The sequence below is a fragment of the Triticum dicoccoides genome, chromosome 3A, assembly GCF_002162155.2.
Source record: "Triticum dicoccoides isolate Atlit2015 ecotype Zavitan chromosome 3A, WEW_v2.0, whole genome shotgun sequence".
In the NCBI taxonomy this organism is placed as follows: Eukaryota; Viridiplantae; Streptophyta; class Magnoliopsida; order Poales; family Poaceae; genus Triticum; species Triticum dicoccoides.
Window position 1 is genome coordinate 651,178,127 of NC_041384.1, and position 22,296 is coordinate 651,200,422.

The 22,296-nt window shown below is 46.8% G+C and overlaps 2 protein-coding genes across 2 annotated transcripts; one reads left to right on the top strand and one right to left on the bottom strand.

Annotated features, from left to right (window-relative positions):
* Window positions 1–1,007: 1,007 nt before the first annotated feature.
* On the top strand, window positions 1,008–4,285 carry LOC119269948 (MADS-box transcription factor 2-like). The gene is made up of 7 exons (XM_037551895.1): window positions 1,008–1,323; window positions 1,987–2,053; window positions 2,261–2,322; window positions 2,403–2,502; window positions 2,612–2,641; window positions 2,750–2,794; window positions 3,787–4,285. Exons 1-7 carry the CDS (start codon window positions 1,136–1,138, stop codon window positions 3,922–3,924), a joined length of 630 nt encoding a protein of 209 aa, XP_037407792.1. The 5' UTR covers window positions 1,008–1,135; the 3' UTR covers window positions 3,925–4,285.
* On the bottom strand, window positions 4,261–6,590 carry LOC119269947 (probable receptor-like protein kinase At1g11050). The gene has a single exon (XM_037551894.1). It carries the CDS (start codon window positions 6,408–6,410, stop codon window positions 4,491–4,493), a length of 1,920 nt encoding a protein of 639 aa, XP_037407791.1. The 5' UTR covers window positions 6,411–6,590; the 3' UTR covers window positions 4,261–4,490.
* Between the last annotated feature and the right edge of the window lie 15,706 nt (window positions 6,591–22,296).

Below are 22,296 nucleotides of genomic sequence, written 5' to 3' on the forward strand. Positions count from 1 at the left end.
GCGGGGCGGGACGAGGCGGCGGTGAGGCGGCGCGGGGCGGCGCGGCGCTAGGGTTTCGGCGGGCAGGCTGGTGGGCTTCGGCGGCTCGGCGGGGTCGGCTTAAAAAGGCCCCCCGGGCAGAGTCCCGCTCGGGTACGGCCCGGAGTCGGTTCGAATTTTGTTTAAATAATTCCGTGCAGAAAAACTAACGAAAGAAATACTAAACAGACTCCAAAAATCCCGAAATAAATTTTCCCCTGCTTCTAAAATCAAGTCGCACAGGATGAACATTTATTTGGGGCCTAAATGCAATTTTGAAAAACGCACATTTTTCCTAAATTCAAATAAAATTGCAAATAAAATCAAATAAAATTTTATTTGGTTTTTTTATTAAATCCTCAATATTTCTTTATTTTTGGAAAGTCATTTTATTCCCTCTCTCATAATTTTTATAATATAAATAATTGAAGATAAAATAAATAAAATCAAATGATCCTATTTTCAAAATTTGAGACAACTCAAATATGAAAATAACGGAATCCCCAACTCTCTCCAAAAGTCCTTGAGTAGCGTGGAATTTCTAGGATCAATCAAAATGCAATACTTATGATATGTAATGATGATTTAGTGTATAACATTCCAAATTAAAAATTTGGGATGTTACAGTTCTATTCGGCAGCTCTCCGCTCCACGGCTCAGCTCCTCGAGCGGCCGGAGCGGAGCGGCGCCGTAGCTTATTTTTCTAGAGTCGTCAAAGTGGCGCTCCACCGGCTCCCGTATTTTGAGGAGCCGGATGACTGCCGAAGAGGCTCTAAATCAAACCAAGACCTTTTCCCCGCTTTTACAGGCTTTCAGCGCTCAATCAAATCAAATGGGACACCGGAGCAAGCAAACCAGGCAACCGAAGCCCGAGCCAAGCGAAGCAAACAGAGCACTTGCCGTTTCCGGCTCCCACCCCTGAACCACCCCGAAAGCCCCCCCATCACCATTCCTCTTCCTCCCATGGCGGCCTCCTTTACTCCTCCTCCACCTTCCCCACCTCACCTCCGTCCCCACCACCGCCATTCCCCAATCGCACCACGCACGCACCGGCCCCCAGAGCACCAGAGGAAACGAGCCCTTCCTGGCGCCGCCGGAGGACGAAGGAGGAGGAGGGATGGGGCGCGGGAAGATCGAGATCAAGAGGATCGAGAACCAGAGCAACCGCCAGGTGACCTTCTCCAAGCGCAAGAACGGGATCCTCAAGAAGGCCAAGGAGATCAGCGTGCTCTGCGACGCCGAGGTCGGCGTCGTCGTCTTCTCCAGCGCCGGCAAGCTCTACGACTTCTGCTCCCCCAAGACCTCGTGCGTGCCGTGTCTGCCCCCTTTCCCGCCCTGAATCTCGGTTTTTAAGGAGCACTTTCCTCGGCTCCTTCGTAGTACTAGTATACTGTTTGTGACTTGTGCGTGCTTTAATTTTTTGACGTTGGGTTCTTCGCTGCTGGCAAATATGCAATCCTTAGCTGCTTGTCGGTGTTTGGATGGGAGTGTACATTTATAGTCACTGCAGATAGGTAAAATATTACTCCCTCCGTTCCTAAATATTTGTCTTTCTAGTTATTTCAAATGGACACAACATACGGATGTATGTAGACATATTTTAGAGCGTAGATTCACTCATTTTGCTCCGTATGTAGTCAAATGTTGAAATCTCTAGAAAGACAAATATTTAGGAACGGAGGGAGTAGATTCATATGCTGCTACTCGTATCAATAACTTACCATGAGCGGAATTGGGTTGGCCTGAATGTTTTCTGCTTGACTGGTTTCGTGTGTGTACGTTTAAAGTAATTTTCCTTTTCTAAAAAAACGTTTAAAGTAATTTTAAGTGGGTAGGACCAAACAACTCATACTCCCCTTTTCCTGGACTGGATGACATTTTCGGAATCTAGAATCACCCGTTTCTGTTAATGGCACGTTTAGCAACCTTTTTATCCGTGTATTGATGAATCGCTTTGGTGGGACATAGGCTATCAAGAATCTTGGAGAAGTACCAGACCAACTCCGGGAAGATACTGTGGGATGAGAAACACAAGGTAATTCTTGACCTCCAAAACACATCAATGAGTGCTTTTTCTAGAGTTGCTTTCTTAAAAGCCTGGCTGAAATCCTTTTCCAAAAAAGTCTCTTCAGAGTTAGAACACCACCTGTATTTTGTGGAATCGACTGAGTGGAATGACCTGTAGTTCAGGAAAATAAACAGTAGAATGACTTATCACCGATGGACACATTCAATGTTGCAGAGCTTCAGTGCGGAGATTGATCGAATCAAGAAAGAGAATGATAACATGCAGATCGAGCTCAGGTAATTTCTTGGACAGAATGTTTCTTTTTCCTTGGATATCCTGTACACTGAGATTGCAATCGCCCGTTGTGATGGTACAGACACTTGAAAGGCGAAGATCTGAACTCGCTGCAGCCCAAAGAGCTGATCATGATTGAGGAAGCACTTGATAATGGGCTGACAAGTCTGCATGAGAAACAGGCACTATAATTGTTCGATTTGTTGATTGAAATCATAAGCATTGTCACCACTGAAATGTTTTTTTTAGATATTTTTTTTTGGTTTCTGATGTTTTATTCTGTTGGTGCAGATGGAGCATTATGACAGGCTCATGAAACATGTATGGCCTAGTTTTGCATACATGATTACGTGCTCTGCATATTTTGTTGATCATAATGCAGTTCTTTCACACTTTGCCCTCATCCATTGTTTTATTGGCCAACTGCAGGGTAAGATGCTGGAAGATGAGAACAAGCTGCTGGCCTTTAAAGTGGTAAGTGACCTTGCAGATGGCTCACTTGTGGAGCTTCTATTTGAATAAGCTGCATCTGTTTTCGCTGAAGTTAAGCATGTAAGCTGAAAATTATATTTGCGGACTGTTTAAATGCTGAGTGTTTTTCACAAATTTTTGCATGAATAAAAACTATATTTGCGGACTGTTTAAATGCTGATTGTTTTCCATAAAATTTTGCATGAACAAAAACTATATTTGCGGACTGTTTAAATGCTGATTGTTTTTCATAAAATTTTGCATGAACAAAAACTATATTTGCGGACTGTTTAAATGCTGGTTATTTTTAATAAACTTTTGCATGAACACTCATCAAACAGTATGCATCATCGGCAGAGGCTGGGGGTAATGGAAGCTTCGTTTTCTAAAAAAAACTTATCAAACAGTAGGTACTCCCTCCGGTCCTTTTTAGTTCGCATATAAGATTTGACTAAAGTCAAGTCTCATAAAGTTTGACCAACTTTATAGAAAAAAGTACCAACATTCATAATCTGAAATCAATACCAATAGATGTATCATGACTTAAAGTTTCATATTGTATAACTTTAGCATGGCAGATGTTGATATCTTTTCATATAAATACGGTCAAACTTTGTGAAGTTTGACTTCAAAGAATTCTAATATGCAGAGTAAAAAGGACCGAAGGGAGTACATTCTATGTTCTGTTAGGAACATACATGAGATTTCTGAATGAGCTGAATGCACGCACACTCAACGATCCTTCCATCAATAAGAATGGTTACAATCATTCGGTAATACCACCTGATTAACCATGCAGTCCCCACCTGGATTTTCATTGAAAAAGAGCTCAAAACTTGCAAATAGAGCATATAGTGGGGGATAGGGGCTGCAGGTTTACTACATTATGCATGAATGTCATCTACAAATTATATTTGCACTAGTTGTTACCAAAGGAACTGTGTACGCTGAAGGCTTCCCTAACCGACTGTCTGCTTCTGTTCATCCTTGTCCAGCACCAGTATGATATCGCCTTGAGCGGGAGCATGAGGGATCTTGAGCTTGGGTACCATCCAGACAGGGACTTTGCAGCCCAGATGCCGATCACCTTCCGCGTGCAGCCTAGCCACCCCAATCTGCAGGAGGACAGCTAGGCCGCCGACTCTCCGCGCCACTCCATCAAATGTATCCCCCACTGGCTTGTATGTCCATCCTGCATTTTGCCAGTTGTATCCTTCATTTGTTATCTGTTTGGATGAACAATTGAACATGTTATACATAGTAGCTTGATGGTGTGCCAATACGGTCAGGCTCTAGAAGTCGCGCGGCTGCCGCCTGCCGCCTGCCGGTCTGCCCTATTGTAAGTTTGCACCACCATTGGAGCTGAAATATCAGTAGACCGGTATTGTATCTGCATGTTGTTTCCTGATCACCGCAGTTGCCGGACGGTGAATAGTTTGTAATGACAGCAAAAAACAGTGTGGAAAATCTTGATTTGATGTGAACTTTATTTCATTCATCAGCATCTTTCTACATGTTTCATTCGGTATTTCAGCAGAAGATAGTGTCGTACACAATCCATTTATACAACAAAATGAAAAGCTATAATACAATGCTCTGAACTTCAGTTACAAGGTGTAGTTTACTGCAGTATGCAAAATGTGAAAGTACATAAATTCCAGTCCAGCTTCAGCTTCGTGTATCAACCCCTGACCCAGCCTCACCTGAGCATGTCGCCGAAGTCCAGGAACGGGCCGCTCAGCACCGACGAGGCACTGAAGTTGCCTTCGCCTTCGTCGAACGGGATTCTCTGGCCGTACGGCTGCGGCCGGTCCGGCAAGTCCGGCACGTCCATGTCCCCGTCCAGCATTCTCAACGCCTCCGGCATGGTGGGGCGGCACGCCACCGTGACGTGCGCGCACAGGATGCCGATGAGCACGAACCTCTCCATGGCTTCCACGGTCGCCCGGCACTCTTTCTCCCGAAGCAGAGCCTCGGCGAGCACTTCCCTCGTCCGGCCGGCCTTGACGAGCATCCACGCCCAGTCCGTCACCAGCACCATCCCGGACGGCTCCGCGAGGTCCAGCGCGGGCCGGCCGCTCATCACCTCCAGCACCAGCACGCCGAAGCTGTACACGTCGCTCCTCTCCGTGAGCTGCCCGTACAGCGCGTACTCCGGCGAGAGGTAGCCGTGCGTGCCGGCCACGCGCGTCGTCAGGTGCGACTGCCCGTCCCGGCTCCGGCGTGCCAGCCCAAAGTCCGCCACGCGCGCCCGCATGTCCTCGTCCAGGAGTATGTTGGTCGCCTTGATGTCCCGGTGGTAGATTCCCGGCTTGACACCGTAGTGCATGTACTCCAGCCCCCTCGCCACGTCCAGGATCACGCTCCTCCGCTGCGCCCACGGCAGCATCACCGCCGCCCCGTCCTGCTGCTGGAAGATGTAGCGGTCGAGCGAGCCGTTCGGCATGTAGTCGTACACGAGGAGCATCTGCCTGCTGCCATGGTCGTCGGGGTCGTCGGCGTCGGTGATGCAGCACCCGCGCAGCGGCACCAGGTTCCGGTGCCGGAAGTGGCTGATGATCTCCACCTCGTTGGCGAACTCGTCGTCCCCGCCGTCCACGTCCGGGTCCAGCATCTTCTTGACGGCGACCACCGACCCGTCCGCGAGCACGCCGCGGTACACGACGCCGAACCCGCCGCGGCCGATGATGTTCCGCTCCGCGAACCCGCCGGTCGCCCTCGCCAGCTCGCGGATGTCGAACAGCACCGAGCCGGTGTTTGGTCGCTGCCGCGACGGCCGCCGCTCGTCGGACAAACCGCGGTTCCTGCCGCTGATGCCGTCGTGCCGCTTCGTCCAAACGAGCAGCGCTATGAGGGAGACGAGGAGGACGGATGCGATCGGGATGACGGTTGCGACTGCGATGTTGGTGTGGGTAATGGAGCTGGAGGCATTCGAGGATGCGGGGGATGGGGTGGAGAGAGCGAGGCCGAAGGCGCATGCGGCGGTGGCAGGGGAGGTGGGGCCGGCGGAGTTGGACACGCCGGCGGCGTAGAGGGCGGTGAGGTAGAAGCAGTTGAGGGAGTTGGAGGCTTTGCCGGCGGCAGCTGTGAGTCGAGCCAAGGCATGGATTCCGGCGGCGAGGCAGGCGTAGCAGAAGGACGTGTCGGTGAGGTTGGAGCCGCAGGAGGAGTTGAGTTCCCCGGCAGCCACATCACCGACGGTGGCGACGTACTGCGCGGCGGTGGTGACCCCGGCGCAGTAGGACGGGGAGATGGCGAACTGGGACGGGACGGGGAAGCAGGCTGGCGCGAGGGAGCGCGGGAGCGAGAGCGGCGGCGAGGCGAGCGCGTCGGAGAAGGCGCGGATGCAGGCGGCCGAGGCCGGCGGGGACGGGAGGCGGAAGAGGCCGGTGGCGCGCAGGCGCGCGGCGAGGCCGATGCCGAGCACGGAGAGCAGGGTCATGCAGCAGGCGGTGACGTTGGAGACCGGCGGCGCGCACGGCGCGCGGTCCCACGGGAACGTGCGCACGTAGCCCAGGTCGAGCGGGCACGGCGGCGGCGGCTTTACTTCCCCCGCCGCCTGGCGCAGCGCCAGCGCGGCGACGAGGAGGAGCCGGATAAGGCCCGCGACGGTCGCCATTGGTTTCGGCGGACGAACAAGCGCCAGAGCGCGAACAAAAGGTGCGAACCGAATCGACCGATCTAGTCGGGTGAAATTACTCGGCGCTGGAGTCTATGGCTTGTGGGGGCAGCCTGACAGCTCGGCGTGGGGCCCACGTGGCAGTGAGCGAGTGATCCAGTTTCAGTCTGACTACCCGAGACGCAGGAGGAGTGGCCTACTAGCTAGGTTAAAAGCTCTAGCGGATCTCTCATTTCTTGGTTGTCAACCCAAGGTTAAAAGCTCAGCTGTCTGGCACAGTTTATCTTGAGGCGCCGTACTGATGGCGGCAGGTCGTCGCTCGTGGCGAGGATCATGAGAGAGTTGGTTCCATGTGCACTTTTCTCTCACGGGGCTCGACACCTTTGCAGCGGCAAATTGGTCTGATGATAACGATGCTTGATCAGACAGGAGAACTGGCTGATCTATATTTTATCATGTCATCATGTCTTCTGGTCGCCCATCTCCGGTTATCATTGCGCGTAGTGCATGTACTCCGGCACCGTCGCCACGTCGAGGATTTCGCTCCGTCGCTGCACCCACAGCAAACGCAGGCGCCGCCCCGTCCTTTTTTTCTATATGTTACGTCGCTTGATTAAGATCTAGCCACGCTCTTATATAAAACGAGATTAAAGGAGACATATACACATTGTTTCGTGGGGACAAAAAAATCACGAACGGACGAAGGCGTAACTTCACAATGATGAAGGTGGCAGGGCATCTCCATGCTGATCCTTAAAACGGACACGGCATCCGTTCGCGAATGAGTCTGGATATAGAAGCCGGTCATCCAACCGTACCTCTATACATTTTAAAGTAGATTTGACCAAACCGACACTTTCATGTAACCAGGATAATTTTCATTTAAACCGGAGCACATTCGCTACATTTTTGTCATATTTCCTTAAACAAAACGTCCGAACCCTAACCTAGTCTAAATCTTCGCCGGCACCCGTCCTCCAAGTCCTTGTTGTTCCCTTCCCTGTCCATGTCCGACGGGCGTGAGACCCTCGAAGTTAAGGTGCGATCGTCAGCGAGGAAGAGTAGAACATTGGACACAGACCAACCCACATGAGACTCAAGGCGTTCCTTTTGATTTATAAGAACACGTACGCAAGTCTTCACAGTGTAGTTGCCAAATTTCTCAAAGGCCCAAGCACTGGCGGAACTTCAACGATGCTCAATAGACCGTGACCCCTCCCAGGACTGGAGCAAAATTTTGTAAAGCCTAGGCCACAACATTGACCTACACCGATGGAGAGCAGGAACGCCTCCCTGCCTGATAGGTATATTCAGAATAGGCTCGGCATCCGGAGCAATGAAATTACGCCGGATCAGTTGTTACCGCCACTACAATTCTTCGGATCAATGGGATCAGAGACCTTTTCAATGGAAGTGTTTGGTGGCTTCAACAATCAGTTATAGAGATTTCCCCAGGGATCTAATTATCTACAAAAATTGAATTCCCATCTCTAACACACTTAATCAAAACCGGCCTTGATTGCCTCCCTACAAGCGGAGATCGCCTTACAGGTAGCTGAAGTAGACTTAGGAACGGTTGCCTGCATGAAGTCTGTGTCCTGGAAATAGCGCCCAAACACCATCCATACTACCGAGCAGTGCAAGATTGAATTGATGCGGGTCCCGAAATCCCATGCCTCCCTTGCATTTTGGTGTTGCCAGATTACTCCAAGAAACTGAATGCATAGACACACCTTCTTCATTAACAAAAACATACTCATAGAGTATGTGGGGATTGCCTGAATAACCAACTTCAAGAGAGTTTCATGACCAGTGCAAGCAAGCAGTTTTTTAGACCATCCTTGAATCTTCCCATGATATCCCTCATTGATGTGGTTGACCGTACCGCTGATAATACAAACCACAACATTAGGGAGTCCGATATACCTTTCACTGAAAGCCTCAACCTGGATGTCCAAGGTTGCTTTTATAGACTATTTCATCGCGCCAGGAGTATTGGAACTGAAGAAGATCGAGCTCTTTTCACTATTGACACGCTAACATGAAGCATCACCATATAGATACTTAATATCTTATTCAGTCGTATGGCTCTCTGATCTTTCGCATTAATGAAAATCAAATTGTCATCTACGATTAATAAATGAGTGACCCATGGTGATCTATAACTGATTCTTATACCTCTGTCAACAAAACCCTACATCATAAAACTACAGTAACAAAGAAATTCCTTTAGCACAAAGCAAGAATAAATATGGTGATATGGGATCCCCTTGCCTTAAACCCCGGGATGGGGTGAAATAGGGTAAAAGTTCTCTGCTGACTTTCACCGAGAACCTGACAGATGAGACACATTTCATGATCAATCTCACAAAGCACATGTTGAAACCTAGTTTTTTTCCCAAGGGGAACCTAGCTTTGTTAAGATAGCCTCCTAATAATGCCACTCAATTCTATCCTTCATCATGTCTAATTTCACCGCACAAGAATTTTTTTCCCTTGTCATCCAGGGTACCACACCCTCGTGTTTGTAATTTATTCCCTATATAAGCCGGGCCGGAGTGACCGTCAACTACGTCATATTCCTTATCATTTGTGTTTCTTTCGTTTGTCGTAAGGTAAAATTCATCATCTCTTAGTTGGTGCATCAGACCTGTGAGTTGGAAGTTGGAATTCAGGATGTCACCGTCAAGATCTAGAGAACGCACTACGGCACCGCCGGCCATGACTGTGCGCACAAGGAACGGCCACCGGCAAATAAGTAATTTTACTGGAGCCGGGATGTATCGGTGTTGGATCCACCCTTCGTCCATTTCATCAAGATCCGTGCGGTCTCCGTCCGTATAAACTACTCCCTCCATTCCAAAATGTAGTGCGCTCACGCTTTCCGAGGTCAAACTTTGACCATAAATTTAACGTACGGGACCGACTGCGGCGGGAGAAAAAGTTACATAATTAAAAACTTCTTTCGAATACGAATTCACTGATATAATTTTAGGAAAACTTTGTTTTTGCCAACTTTGCTTATGCCACTCTAGAATTTGACATCTCACTTTTGCCATTCTTAGCTTTTCACACTACATCACAAATGCCATTTCGTGGCAAAAACGATAATTTTTTATTTCACTTTTGCCATTCTTAGCTTTTGACATGTATCACAATTGCCACTTTAAATTTTTTGCTTTTGCCATGGAATGGCAAAAGTGATATATTGTCAAAAGCTAAGAGTGGCAAAAGTGAAATGTCAAATTCTAGAGTGGCATAAGCAAAGTTGGCAAAAACTAGAGTGGCAAAAACAAAGTTTTCCCTATAATTTTTGCTTCCGCCGCAATCGGTCTTGATAGTTAAATTTACGGTCAAAGTTGAAGCACGAGGATAGAGGAAGCAATACATTATGGAATGGAGGGAGTAGTAACTGCAGCCCCAACTCTATACACTGGTAGTACAAATGTGGGTCCCTTTGCATGCAACAACTTTTGTCAGGAGAAAGGACACTTGCATGCATGGTACATATATTATCCCCCCCTCTCTCTCTCCCCACACAACACCTCTATTAATTTCTTTGGGAAAACTTTGGATGATAAATATGCTTTGAATCTAAACTCTGTTTTTGAAAAAAAAATTGAATTCAGGGCGACAAGACCTTTCAAACAAGACTGATCTTGGATATATTTTAAACAATTTGAATTTTATAGTTTTTATATTTCAGTTCTAGTTGTATTTCACAAATATCAGTTTCACACATTGAATAAACAACTTTACAAACACATTAAAATATGTTTCATGTATTCCATAAATACCAGTTTCATATATTTTAAATAATCATTTGAACTTATTTGAATAACCCATTTAACATATTTCCACACACCCAAAAAATGATTTCACTCATTTAAAAAAACATCAGTTAAGAAAACAAATTGAACTTGTTCCAAAAATAGATTTCACTAATTTCAAAAAACACATTACACTCATTTCCAAAAGATATATTTCACTCATTTCAAAAACACATTACACTCACTCAATTGAAATACTATACTATATTTCACTCGTTTAAAGAAATTGATTTCACTCATTAAAAATATAGATCTCAAAACTTATTTCACTCATTTTAGAAAACACATTATGCTCAATTACATAATTAGATTTCACTCAATTTAGATAAATACATTACACTCACTCAATTGTAATACTATGTTTCACTCGTCTCAAAAAACTGATTTCACTCATTCCAAAAGACAGATTTCACTCATTTCACTAGTTTTAGAAAAAAAATACACTCATTTACAAAAGATAGATTTCACTCATTTCAAAGAATATAATTCTACTCATTCCAAAATCATCATTTCACTAGTTTGAAAAAACACATTTCACTGATTTGGAAAACTGATTCACTCTTTACAAAAAAATCTCTAATCTAATTTCACTTAGTATTTATGAAATATCTTGAAACATATTTCATTCATCACAAAAATCAGTTTCAAACATTGAAATAGATAGTTTCACAGAACAATGGATATATTTCAATTTTTTTCAAGTATCTTATTTATCACATTTCACTCATTTCAGAAAACGCATTACACTCACTCAATTAAAATACTATATTCTACTTGTTTCAAAAAATTGATTACACTAATTACAAAAGATAGATTTCACTCATGTCACTAGTTTCAGAAAAACACATTACACTCACCAAATTGAAATAACAAATTTACTTGTTTCAAAGATAGATTTCACATATTTTTAAAACTGATTGGAAATAATCAGCTTCACATTTTTTTAAATAACTAATTACACATTTTTTAAATAACAAGTTTCACATATTTTGCATTGAAATGTGTTTCATATACATGAAAAACAAATTTATTTCCATTTCAAAAAATTGGTTTCACTCAATTCAAAGAACATATTTCACTTATTTCAGAAAACTGATTTCACTCATTTGAAACGTTGAAATTTAATCATGTTTAAATGTATTCAAGATTTATCTTGTTCTAAAGGTCTTGGCGCCAGGAGTTCAAATATATAAAATGTTTATAAAATGGAATTATAGTTTTAAAGATATGAATGAATGAAATTGCTAAAGAGAAAATAAAAGGCAGGATTTAATCTCGCATGCAGATGCATCTTTACCTGAACAAGAAGAGAGAATGGATCGGACATGCATCAAGTACTACTTTATCACCGAAATGGACCTGCCATCTGATGTGACAGAATGTTGAATACGCCATGCTCTTTAAGAATACACTAATATATGTGAGATGTGGGCCAGCAAAGCGCACGAATCGCAAAGTGGACGAATGGCAGATGGTTAGCCGGTACCTCCGGCCACCGGTAAAAAGCAGTTTGCGCGGCCACCGGCCTATGGCGGTGCGCAAAGTCTCTTTTACCGGCAATGGGAGCTACCGGGCAACGCACAACCAATGGGATTCTGCCACATGGTGTGTACCCCGATATAGTCACACGTATTTGATATCTTTCCCTGGCTTTAAGCGTTAGTATTTCTCTGATGTGGGTTCCACCATTAGCTCGGCCACCAGAGGCAAGCACAAAACAGCAAAGAAGAAGAAGGAAAACAAGTCAGCAGAGATCCCCAACACAGCCAACAGCCCTCCATTAACATATTTCACTCTCTCCTCTCCCACCAACAAACCCATGATTTTATTCACCCCCTGACAATTTTAATCATTCATATCTTTTAACTTATAATTTTGTTTATGAAATAATTTATATATTTGAATTAATTGCGCCAAGACCTTTAGAACAAGAGCAATCTTGGATATATTTGAAACAAGTTTAATTTTCAACGTTTCAATTAACATATTTCACTCAATATATTTTTGTGTGGAACTGCGTATTTTAATTTTTGATACTGATATTTGTGATTAGTGAAATACGTTTCCATTTTGTCAGAAATATGTTTCCATTTGTGATCATTATAGATTTTTTTATAGATTCAAATTCCTTGCAACATGATCTTCAGAACAAGATCAATCTTGAATATTTTTAAATTAGATTTCAAAATAACATGTTTCATAGTCTTCAAAAAATATCTCGTTTCATAGATTTTCACTTAGTTCAAAAAATAAATTTCACTAAGTTCATAGATATAAATTATTCCAAAGAATTGAAACATACATTTTGTAACGAGTGAAATCACTTCTTACAAACAAGTGAAATATAGTATTTCAATTGAATGAGTGTAATATATTTTCTGAAACTAGTGAAATGAGTGAAATCTATCTTTTGTAACAAGTGAAATCACTTTTATGAAACAAGTGAAATATAGTATTTCAATTGAATGAGTGTAATATGTTTTCTAAAACTAGTGAAATCTATCTTTTGTAACGAGCGAAAGCACTTGTAAAGAGATTGTTTTTGTAAAGAGTGAATCAGTTTTCCAAATCACAGAACTATGTTTTTTCAAACTTGTGAAATACTCATTTCGGAATGAGTGGAACTATATTCTTTCAAATGAGTGAAACAGTAAAAGTACTTTTTGAGATATATTTTGTAATGAGTGAAAACAGATCTCCAATTCAGCAAAATGCTTTTCTGAAACAAGTGAAATATAGTTTTTCAGTTGAGCTAGGGTAATGCGTTTTCTGAAATAAGTGAAATAAGTTGTTTGAAATAAGTGAAATATATCTTTTTGGTGTGAAGCGGCCTTTTTCATTTTTGTCATTTCACTCAATTTTAAGCTCGTTTAAATTATAGCATTGCAGTCTGCGTATTTCACTCAATTTTTTTAGTATGTTTGTCAAGATGGTTATTCCACTATGGCAACATGAGTGGAAGCAGTTTTATAAAATGAGTGAAAATTATTTTTTAATTGAGTGAAATATGTTTTTATATAATGAGTGAAATTTGTTTTATGAAATCAGTAAAAATAAAACTAGTTCAAATGCATCCATAATTGATCTTGTTCTGACGATCTTCTCGCTACGAATTCAAATATAAAAAAAAGTTTTAAAACCGGAGATTTAGTTCAAAATATATCGATCATTCAAAATATGACTACAAAATAAAATACACACCTTTTTCATGGAAAGAGAGAATGCATGCAATTGTCCTTCTACCCACTCTCTGGCTCTCTCTGGTGTTAAAGCCGACACAAGCTGACATACCATTGTACTCCCAATATAAGCAGTGGACGGCGGATGCTTCACCGCTGGCTCCCGACACCGGTAAATTTACTTAGTCGTATGGCGGTGGCATTGGATGATTTTGTTGAGTATATGTGTTATGTGTATATTGTGTATTGGGTCCGCCTCCTAGTTCTTTTGTATAGTTGAGGTCTGTGGCCCACCTTTGTACATCATATATATATATATATGTCTATGCACGAGAGCAATATATTGTGCAATTCATATATTCTACATGGTATCAGTTTCCGGGTTCTAACCCTAGCCTTCCGCATAGTACGCGGGTCCACCTCAAAGCAGTAACAACAGAGGCGACTGCGGCGATTGCGGGGCGATCGCATCAGGCGCTAGGGTTAGGGTTTCCGTGCGGTGGTGGTGAGAATTCCGGTGGCTGGTGAAGGGGCGACGGCGCTCCCTTGGACGAGCAGATCGTCTGTTGACGTACGACTGTGGCGGAGAAAGCTATGAGTGGTGGTGCAGCGACTCCAAGATCGGCGGCGACAGCGAAGGTATCTTCAACCCCAAAGGCGGCGACTACACCGCGAGAGGCGACGGCGTCCTCTGTGAGGGCGGCGGAGGGCTCGCGGAGCAGGAACGAATCCAAATCACCGGTGGAGGGCAAGGGATTGGAGGACGCAGCTTGCCTAGTAGCAAGGATGGGTGACCTAGTCTTAACAGAGAAATGAGCTGCTGGATTTATCTTCAGCGCGGCTGGACAGGAGCACCCCAGGGCGACAAAGTGGGCGGTGGTAGGGAAGGCTTTCACCCCTCGAACTGTGAATTTCAAGGGGTTGGAGAAGGCCATGTACAAGGCATGGGGATTGCATCGCGAGGCAAAATTCAAGGAGATAGGGAGGAACATGTTTGAGGTGCACTTCGGCAGCGAGGGGGACTGGAAACATGCGTTAAACAACGGCCCGTGGCAATATGATTTTAATGTAATGGTGCTGAAGGAATATGAAGGCAAAGTTAGGCCGTCGGAGATGGTTTTTGATACGATGGAGTGTTGGGTTCGGGTTACTGATCTTCCCTTAGATAGGAGATGCAAAGCATTTGGAGAGGCGCTAGGTAACTGGATCAGTAAAACAATGCAGGTGGATGTGGAGAAGGATGGCTTCGCAAAAGGAACACAACTCAGAATTCGGACCAAATTGTCGATTTTCGAGCCACTTGTTAGATGTTTTAACCTGAAGGAGTCAGAGGATGACATGGAGGGGGTATGGTATGACTTTGAATATGAAAAGATCCCACACTTTTGTTTTGACTGCGGTAGACTGGTACATGGAGTGGAGGGATGTCTACCCCCGGTGCAATCTGATCTTCAGTGGGGTGAGTGGCTGCGGGCATCACCAGGTAGATCCTCTTCTTTCAAGGAGGGGCCATCCAGAAGCACACACAATGCTACCAGCTACAATAGTGCCAGGTCTAGTGATGGAGACATGAGCAGGAAGGGAGATAAGGGAAGGAGTGGTGCGTTCGTTCGTGATATACCAGCTAAGAGGAATCTGAACAGAGAGTTTCATGGATCGGCCGATTCCCGCACTGGCGAGGAGGAAAGGCAAGATGAACATGAGGTGAACAGTCCCAGCAAAAATCGGCACTGGCCGGCGGGGCAGGGGGGACGGGACTTGCGTGATGATTTGGAGGAAAAGAGGGAAAAGGATCTGAGGAATGACTTGAAGCAACGGCAGTTGAATAGGCAGGCTGAACTCCGCAACCAATATAGGCAACAGAGGGAGAGAGACAATGAGGGTTTTGAAAACCATAGCAGATATAGGCAGAAGGAGCGGGTCAGTGGTAGATACATCCGGCTTCCTAGACAACAATATGTGACAAGATCTCCGAGGAGCCCAGATCAGCACGGCTACATGGACAGGAAGAGGAGGCCAAAGCAGCAATGGGTAGTCAAGGGCGACCCTGACAGGCAAGTGGGTAACGATAGTTTCATTCGCGATACTAGACAGAAGACGTCTAGTGTGTTTGACCGTATCGACGAGACTGACAGCACAATGAATATCCTTGTTTGGAACTTTCGAGGACTGGGGTTGGACTCGACGGTTGGCGAACTGGGAGACCTGATCAGGTCCTACAACCCAGAGGTGGTGTTCTTATCAGAAACAAAGAAGAAGGCTCGTGCAATGGAAAGACTCAAGTGGAGTCTAGGGTTCAGGAGTGGGGTAGCAGTTGACTGCCAGGGCTTGAGTGGAGGTCTTGCGCTGTGGTGGAGAGACAATGTGCAAGTTACAACCAGACCATGGTGCCAGTATTTCATCGATGCACAGCTTAACATAGATGGCAAAACCTGTAGATTCACTGGTTTCTACGGCGAGCCAAAAACAGAGCTGCGCAAAAAGAGTTGGGGCGCGCCGTGATTCCTTCGTACTCAGGATGAGCTACCATGGCTATGTGTAGGAGATTTCAATGAGGTCCTTGAACAAGCTGAGCAAAGAGGAGGGAACCAACGGAGTTTTACGCAAATGGAAAGCTTTCAAGAATGCTTGTCCGACTGCGGGCTAGCTGACTTAGGCTTCTCAGGATATCCATATACCTGGGACAATAAACGTGAAGATGAGAATAATATTCAGTGCAGGCTTGATAGAGCTACACGTAATAACGGTTTCTTGACACTTTTCCCTGAGGTCGCGGTGGAACATGTGATAACGGAGGAGTCCGACCATGTTGTGTTGTTTGTCCATGCTATGGAGACAGCTCTAGACACGGCACATGGAGAGTTAAGGCCGTATAGATTTGAAGAGATGTGGATCAAACATGATGGGTATGATGCGATGGTGCAGAAGGCCTGGTCTGAAGCAGGCGGTCGCGGGACAAATATTGCGAGTGTTTGCCAGAAACTTCAAGGAGTCTCGGGAGACCTGCAGCAATGGGGCCGCCGCGTCTTTGGGTCGGTTAGGAGGCAGATTGTGAAGCTAAAAGAGCAGCTAAAAGATGCGAAAGAAAGGGCACTTGGCACTGGCCAAACTGCCGAGGTCAGAGAAATAGAGAGCAAGCTACGTGATGTCTTTGAACGCGATGAAATTATGTACAAGCAACGATCCAGAGTAGGATGGCTCAAGGAGGGCGACCAAAATACATAATATTTTCAGAACCGGGCATCCCACTGGAAGAGGGAAAACACAGTACGAGCTTTGCGCAAGGAGGACGGGTCCAAGTGCACTTCAAATGACGAGACGAGGGAGATGGCTGCATCTTTCTACCACAAGCTTTTCACATCGGAGGGATCTAATCGCGCTGATAACATACTCCAACTCTTTCCGGGGGTGATATCGGAAGGTATGAATGAAATGCTTACGGCTGCAAGAATGGAGACGGAAATAGAGACAACTCTGTTCCAAATGGGTCCGACGAAAGCCCCGGGGCCTGACGGGTTGCCAGCGCTATTCTACCAACGCCACTGGGCGATGGTTAGAGAGGACGTGTGCACAGCAGTGCGGGACTTCCTCCGCGGTGTGGCGACGCCAGATTCTTTCAATGATACAGTAGTCGTCATGATTCCCAAGGTGAACTCACCGAAGTTATTAACACAATTCCGCCCGATTAGCTTATGCAATGTTTTGTACAAGATCGCGGCAAAGGTACTTACAAATAGACTAAAGGTGATCCTGTCGGTTCTTATCTCCGAGGAGCAAAGTGCCTTTGTGCCGGGGAGGTTGATCACGGACAATGTCCTAGTAGCGTATGAGTGTGTACATGCAATCAGGACACGAAAGAGGAAAAACCCTTTGCACACTGTTAAGCTAGATATGATGAAGGCATATGACCGGGTGGAGTGGATATTCCTAGAGAAGGTATTGAGGAAGCTCGGGTTCGCGGAGGGCTGGGTAGCGATGGTTATGAGGTGTGTGACAACTGCAAGGTTTGCAGTCATGCTCAACGGGGGCTTATCCCGGAGGTTCGTGCCATCTAGAGGGCAACGGCAGGGTGACCCGCTCTCCCCATATTTGTTTCTGTTTTGTGTGGAAGGTTTCTCTGCTCTTCTTAAGCATGCACAACAAGAGAACAAGATCAAAGGAGTGTCATTTGGGAGCACTGGCCCCCATGTAACACACCTACTTTTTGCTGATGACAACATAGTATTTCTGGAAGGATCTCAAACGATGCTACGAACTTTGAGGGACATTTTGGCTGAGTACGAGATGGCCTCAGGTCAGAAAGTAAACCTTGAGAAATCTTCCATATTCTCTGGGAAAGGTTGCAAAGATGAGGACAAGGTGGGACTCAAACAAGCCATTGGGATCAACTCCGAGGCGTTGAGCGAAAGGTACTTGGGACTTCCAACACTGGTTGGTAAGTCAAAAGAGGGTACGTTCAAATATGTAAGGGAATGTGCAACTGGGAAGGTGTCTGGGTGGAAAGGTCAAGGACTGTCTAAGGCGGCAAGAGAAGTCCTGGTTAAGTCGGTGCTCCAGTCTACTCCAAATCACACCATGAGCTGTTTTCACCTCACAAAGAAGATGTGCGGGAACCTGAAATCAATCTCTTCGAAATTCTGGTGGGGTGCAGCAAATGGTGAGAGGAAAGTGCACTGGATTTCTTGGGACAAAATGTGCCATGCTAAGAGAGAAGGGGGCATGGGCTTTCGTGATACGGAGGCATTTAACCAAGCTTTGCTTGCTAAACAAGCCTGGAGGATTCTGCAGACCCCTGACTCTCTATGCGCCCGTGTCCTCAAGGCACATTACTTCCCGGAGGGGTGTATCATGTCAGCCACGTGTCCAAGTGGGGGCTCCTTCACCTTCAGAAGCATTCTGTATGGGAGGGACCTGTTGCGTGAGGGGCTGGTATGGAGGATCGGAGATGGAACTTCTGTCAATGTGCACCATGACAACTGGATCCCGAGGCAAGGAAGTCTTAAGCCGCTGGGACAGATCCATGTCTAGGGCGTACAAAGGTGGCCGACCTGCTTGGTCCAACAGGTGATAGTTGGGACGAACACAAGGTCCAAGAGATGTTTTCACCTGATGATGTATGCGATATAAAACAGATTGTGGTGGGAGGACCGGGCACGACCGACTATCTGGCATGGAATTTCACAAAGAACGGCCAGTTTTCAGTTAAGTCGGCGTACCACCTGCGAATGAGTCTTCAGAGTGCTCGAACCGGACAGCCGGGTTTGTCATCTTCTCTTCAGAAGCACCGCACATGGCTAGCACTCTAGGGCACGAACGCGCCGGGCAAAGCAAAGATCCACATGTGGAGGTTAATGCGTAATGGACTGGCCGTTGGAGCTGAGTTGCACCGAAGAAGGATTAAGGGCGGGGTGTTTTGTGTCGCATGTGGCAGGGAGGAGACCATTCTTCATCGATTCTGGGGCTGCCCACACTCAAAACTCTTCTGGCGTGTGTTGAAGGAAGATCTGGATGCCCCCGTCTTCACTCCACCGGTGATGGACGAGTCCTTCGCCGCCATATCAGCATGGATGCAACAGTGGATGGCCAAGGCAGGTGACGAGGAGAGAGAGACGATGGTTCAGGCGCTATATGGACTGTGGCTCGCTCGAAACGAGGCGCGAGACGGTAAGCGGATCGCGGAGGCGAGGATAGTGGCCGACAGGGTGATGGCTCATATCAAGGAGTGGAAGGAGGTGCATCACAGAACTACTACAAGAGGAGGCCCAAAGGTGATTGAGGCGTGGAGGCCACCGGCTACTGGATGGATAAAAGCTAACACGGATGGAGCTACAACGAAGACAGGTCATAGCGGGGGAGGAGGAGTGGTTCTTCGGGATCACAATGGTGCATACGGAGGAGGGGTGACGGCGTTTCTCCCAGGCATCTCTGACCCTCAAACACTTCAGGCTATGGCTAGCAGACAGGCGGTCCGCTTTGCAAATCAGAGGGGGTTTCAGCGCATACACCTCGAGCTGGATAGCAAGGATGTGGTGGCAATGATAAATGAAGAAATGAAGAACCTCTCTGCGGTCGGGCCACCTGTGGAGGAAGTGAAGGCACTCCTACGAACGACTCAGGACTACAAAGTGAGCTGGGTGAGAAGAACTGCTAATGGTGCAGCGCATAAATTAGCAAAGGAGGGGACTAGCATTGCTAGGAATAATGTGTGGCCTTCTGAGCCACCAGATTCGATCCTGCAGATTGTTGCAGATGAGATTCCGGGTTTTGTTTAAGGTTTAATTTTGTTTATTTTGGAGCAGATGAGACTGCTTGCACGACTTGGGAACCTGTGGACCTCTATTTGTTTCATTGAATAAATGCTTTACCCCTAAAAAAACCCTAGCCTTCCGCCGCCGCGCCGCCCTCTCTCTTCCTACCAATCGCTTCGATGATGGCCTCCGCATTGTCGCTGCCTCCGCCACCGCGATCTCCGCCTGCCCCGGCCGCCGCTTCGGCCTCTAACCCTACCGCTGCCGCTCACTACGGCGCTGCCCCTCCGCCTCCGCATGGATACGGGGCTCCCATGTCCTGGTTGGGGCACCAGTCAGCGGGTCAACATCCGCCTGTGGAGCAGCCAACGAGCCAGCCTTGTTTTGCTTCCTTGCAAGGCTATGCGTACGGCCATGCGAACGGCGCCATGCAAGGCTAGCCAATGGATCAACCTTGTTTTGCCTCGCTGCCCTTGCATGGCTATGCGTACGGCGCCATGCAAGGCGCGTCGCCCACGATGCCATCAGGTGTGCCGCCCGATTCACTCGCCCGCGACTGCCAACCGCACCGCCAACCGCATTGCTGCTGCTGTCCAACCGCGTCGACCGCGCCGACCGTCGCTGTTGGACCAGCGATGGCGTCCGCCGGCCCGTCCGCTGCCGTCTCTGCCTTCCCGCCGCCGGTGCCCTCTGGCGCGGCTCCGCCGTCGGCCCCACCGTCGTACGGGGCGGCTGCCACCTACGACCCGCCCGTTCCCACGTACAGGGCATACGGTGCTCCGCCCGCTTCCACATTCGGGTCTCCTTCTGCGTACGGGACTCCGCCAGCGTACGAGTCTCCCGGGTATTGGTGGGGGTCGTCAGCGGGCCACTCGCTGCCCGCGGTCCCCCCGGCGCGCCCGACCCCCTCGGCGCATCATGCGTACTACGCGGCTCCGTGGCCGTATGGTGCCGCAGCTGAGCAGCGGTTACGGCTTTTCCATGGCGTCTTCGCCCCCCTCGTCGGCCCTGCCGCCGGCGCCTTGGGACCTGGTGCTACTCACCGGGCTGCATGCCGCTCCTACGCTGAACAACTACACTGAAGGTGGTGATTGGTACATGGACACCGGTGCCACGGCTCACATATTTGCTGATCCTGGTAACCTTGCCTCCTTCACTCCTGTCTCTACCGATCGCCGCATCATTGTCGGCGACAGTTCCACACTTCCTATCACACATGTTGGGCACACTTCTTTTCCTTCTACTTCTACGTCTTTATTTTTGTCTAACATACTTGTGTCTCCGCATCTTATTAAGAATCTTATCTCCGTTCGTTGTTTCACTCGTGAAAATCCTATCTCTGTTGAATTTGACGAGCTTGGTTTTTGTGTCAAGGACGTTCGAACCAGGATGGTACTCCATCGATGTGATAGCCTCGACGAGCTCTATCCGGTGCATTCGCCCTCATCCACCACCACCGCACCGGTCGCTCTCTCTGCTGGAGTTGATCTCTGACACGCTCGCTTGGGTCACCCCAACCCCGACACACTTCATCATATTCTTAGGAGTTTCAGTTTCAGTTGTCATAAGATTAAGGATCACACCTGTCATGTCTGTCGTGTTGCCAAACATGTTCGCCTCCCGTTCAATAACTCCACCACCATAGCTTCTTTTCCTTTTCAGTTGATCCATAGCGATGTGTGGACCTCTCCGGTTCCTAGTAATTCGGGCTATTTATATTATCTGGTTATTCTTGATGATTATTCTCATTATGTGTGGACTTTTCCTTTGCGCAGAAAGTCGGATGCACTCTCCACTTTGACGGCTTTTTACTCCTATGTCAGCACGCAATTTGGGCGTCTCATCCTTACTCTTCAGACTGACAATGGAAAAGAGTTCGACAACCTTACTTTTCGCACTTTTGTGACGCCCGGATAATTAGGCTACAGTAATCTCACGATAATGATGCCACGTCACCATGGTTACTGTTATTAATCTTGCGGTGAATCACGCCCCTTTCAAATTCTAATTTAAAATAAAGTTAAACGATAAACGTTTTCTAAAGTTAAATAAAAAAATGTTCAAAGTGTAGCAAATAAATCATATATGATTATGGCGGTGAATCCAAAATTTTATAAAATGCTTATATACACTAAATGATAGAAACAATAGCTGAAATATTTATTTAATTGTCACTTAAATGATTAAATTATTGAAAACTACTTTTAATAAATAAAAGAATAATTGTAGCAGTGATATAATTGCTACCACTAATTTAGGTGCTAGAATTATATTTCATAAAACTAAAATAATATGAATTAAAATAGTAAAAGAAAATAGATAAAAGAAAAATGTTAAAAACAGAAAAACAAAAGAAAAAATATATAAAAGAGAATCCCCCTCCTCACTGGGCCACGGCCCAGATGGCCTCGGGGCCTAACAGGCCGGCCCATCCCGCCGCCTTAACCCCCCACTCCCCCGTGACCTAGGCCACCGACACCCCACTCGCTCCCCCACTCCCCCTTGTTTGGATCTGGATCGGGAGGAGCCCGATCCCCTCGTCCCTCCACCCCGACACCGATCGCCGCCGCCCGGAGCTTCCCCGCCGGACCTCCCTCGCCGGCCTGCCTCCTCTACGCCCGTCGTCCCC